Raw genomic sequence first — 2153 nt, 5'->3', positions numbered from 1 at the left:
CTGGAATCAGCTCTGTAACAAGCTATGGAGTAACCACTCCTCTGGTTTTGACCCCATCTTCTGAGCTTGGACTGAACTTTACCAGGTTGGTGACTGTTTGAGTTCTGAAGTCACTGACCTGTAGGAGCAGAGACTCAGGTCAGTGACTTCAGAACTCAAACAGTCCCCCCCAGCCGATGAGCAGCCGCACACCTCGATAAATAAATGCTTGTTTCTCAAACTGATCTGTCTATTTGAATTCTGGGTCCAGCATTCTGAGTGCCTCACATTAACACTAATTGCGTAATTATTGGTGAGCATCTCCCTGAAATTAGTTTTTGGAACTTGGGATGTCTATAACGTTTTGTGGTGCACCAATGTTTCCATCCAAGGTGCGTAGTCACTGTTTTTCCGTGAGTTATGTGTTATAATATACAACTAAGAATTGTATAATTGTATCTTCTTGGCTTATTTATAAAACTGTTGCTGTATCCTGTACCTTTATGACGTGTTGTACTTCATACGGGGCCAACCAAGATAATGTTGCTTACGGATCTATTGTTGTGTCGCTACGCAATTGATCAACACTTGGGGGCGGCAGCAGGTATTATTTAACTTCTAAAAACAGGGGGAAATATCTAAACCACAGAGGAAGAGGGCGGCTTTTAGATGGACTGTATAACAGGAGGTATGAGCCAGCAATCCAGATCCCTGAGAGGCACCATGGAGGAAACATCGGTCAAAGTTCTGCTCAGTAAGTAGATATTTTCTCTGTTGTTAAGGTTTCCTCATTTATATGATGCAGAAAACTAGAAGAGGAAGAGTAATGACTTCTAGGAGTTTTTTCTAAGAGCTTTTTTTTCTCTCTGTAGTTGTGGCTGCAGTACTGAGCTTCTCTACTAAACAAGGTTGGTTAGATTTCTGTTTTATGCTGATGTCTTAAAGAGTATGTTTATCCAAGGGCATAGCTTTGATTTAAACTTTGGTAGGGGCACTTTTGGTCTGATGTCATTCGTCCTATGCAAAAATATGCCTTGTCATTCTTTTTATGCTTGACGTGAAAATCAGGGTGCAAATTTTATAAGCACTACACAAACTAGATGCTGTTTATCAATGTTTGAAACATCACTAGCTCTGATGTGGAATTTTACTTTTTTCCACTTTGAAAAGGTTTGCATTTGACATTACCAGCAACTAAGACATAAAGTAAATCTGTGCCTATTTAACAAAATATAGTCTAAAATATAGTCTAAATATGTGGATTTATCCTGTTTTTTCTTTTGAAGATATACAAATGTGCAGAGGTAAACAACACTCTTATCTTTTATATATTCGCTATGTGAACATGCTCATGAAACAAAGCAAAATAATAGATTTGAGGGACACCAAATAAATGTATTGCATTTACATGATCAGTGGAACTGACACTAAACATTTAGAATATCAATTTCACTGTTTAAGTCATCTAGGTTGTAGTTACTCTATTTAACCCATATCATGTATTTTATCTTGGACTCAACCAATTCATTGGAATAATCGATTATTGAAATGTCAATAAATCTTTTAATCGATTAATCGTTAACTGGAGTATAGAGACTCTAAAACATGTCTTTAGCTCACAGAGGGACCGACTTACAGCAGGAATTATACCAAAATTGTAAAAAAAAAAATGCATTTTAAACCAAAATTGTTTTTGTCTGTCAACATTATCCATCCAGAGCTCCTCTACTGCTGCAAAAAAGTTGGTAGGGAGAAGTAGGTTGGTTCAAAATGTTGGTAGGGACATGTCCCTATGGTCCCTATGCAAAATTACGCCCATCTGTTTATCTGTCGGATTCAGAATATTTAATAGTAATAAGACAGAAGGAAGCCAGATTTTTTGATCATTAGAAGGAACAACTACGATTTTCATTCTGGCTCTAATACACCATGTTATAAAAACTGATAATTTAAGGATGGATGGAAAGCATTTCATCTTCCTTAAAAATACATTCAGAGTTAAATTTCATACAGCAATTGTGCATCTTAGGGTTAACAATCAATAAGATGTTCAGGACCCTGGGGCCCTGAGAAGGTCAAAACTAAGCAGCTGTTTCTTTTCTTGTTTTGTTTTTGTTTAGTCCTCCCAGCTGCTCTGACTGTGAGTCCCAGCAGATCCCAGTTCTTTGAAGGAG

General features: G+C 37.3%; 1 protein-coding gene across 1 annotated transcript in view; it reads left to right on the top strand.

Moving 5' to 3' along the window:
* The first annotated feature begins 532 nt into the window (after window positions 1-532).
* The window catches only part of LOC107103317 (high affinity immunoglobulin gamma Fc receptor I-like), a 35719-nt gene continuing 34098 nt past the window's right edge, over window positions 533-2153 (top strand). The window contains exons 1-2 of the mRNA XM_015402976.1: window positions 533-733; window positions 852-887. Of these exons, the coding sequence (XP_015258462.1) occupies window positions 649-733; window positions 852-887 (121 nt within the window). The 5' untranslated portion in view covers window positions 533-648. The remainder of the gene's footprint in view (window positions 734-851; window positions 888-2153) is intronic.

This window comes from Cyprinodon variegatus, unplaced genomic scaffold, assembly GCF_000732505.1.
Source record: "Cyprinodon variegatus isolate N-32 unplaced genomic scaffold, C_variegatus-1.0 Scaffold1421, whole genome shotgun sequence".
Classification (NCBI taxonomy): domain Eukaryota; kingdom Metazoa; phylum Chordata; class Actinopteri; order Cyprinodontiformes; family Cyprinodontidae; genus Cyprinodon; species Cyprinodon variegatus.
This window is presented reverse-complemented; position numbering and strand designations above follow the sequence as displayed.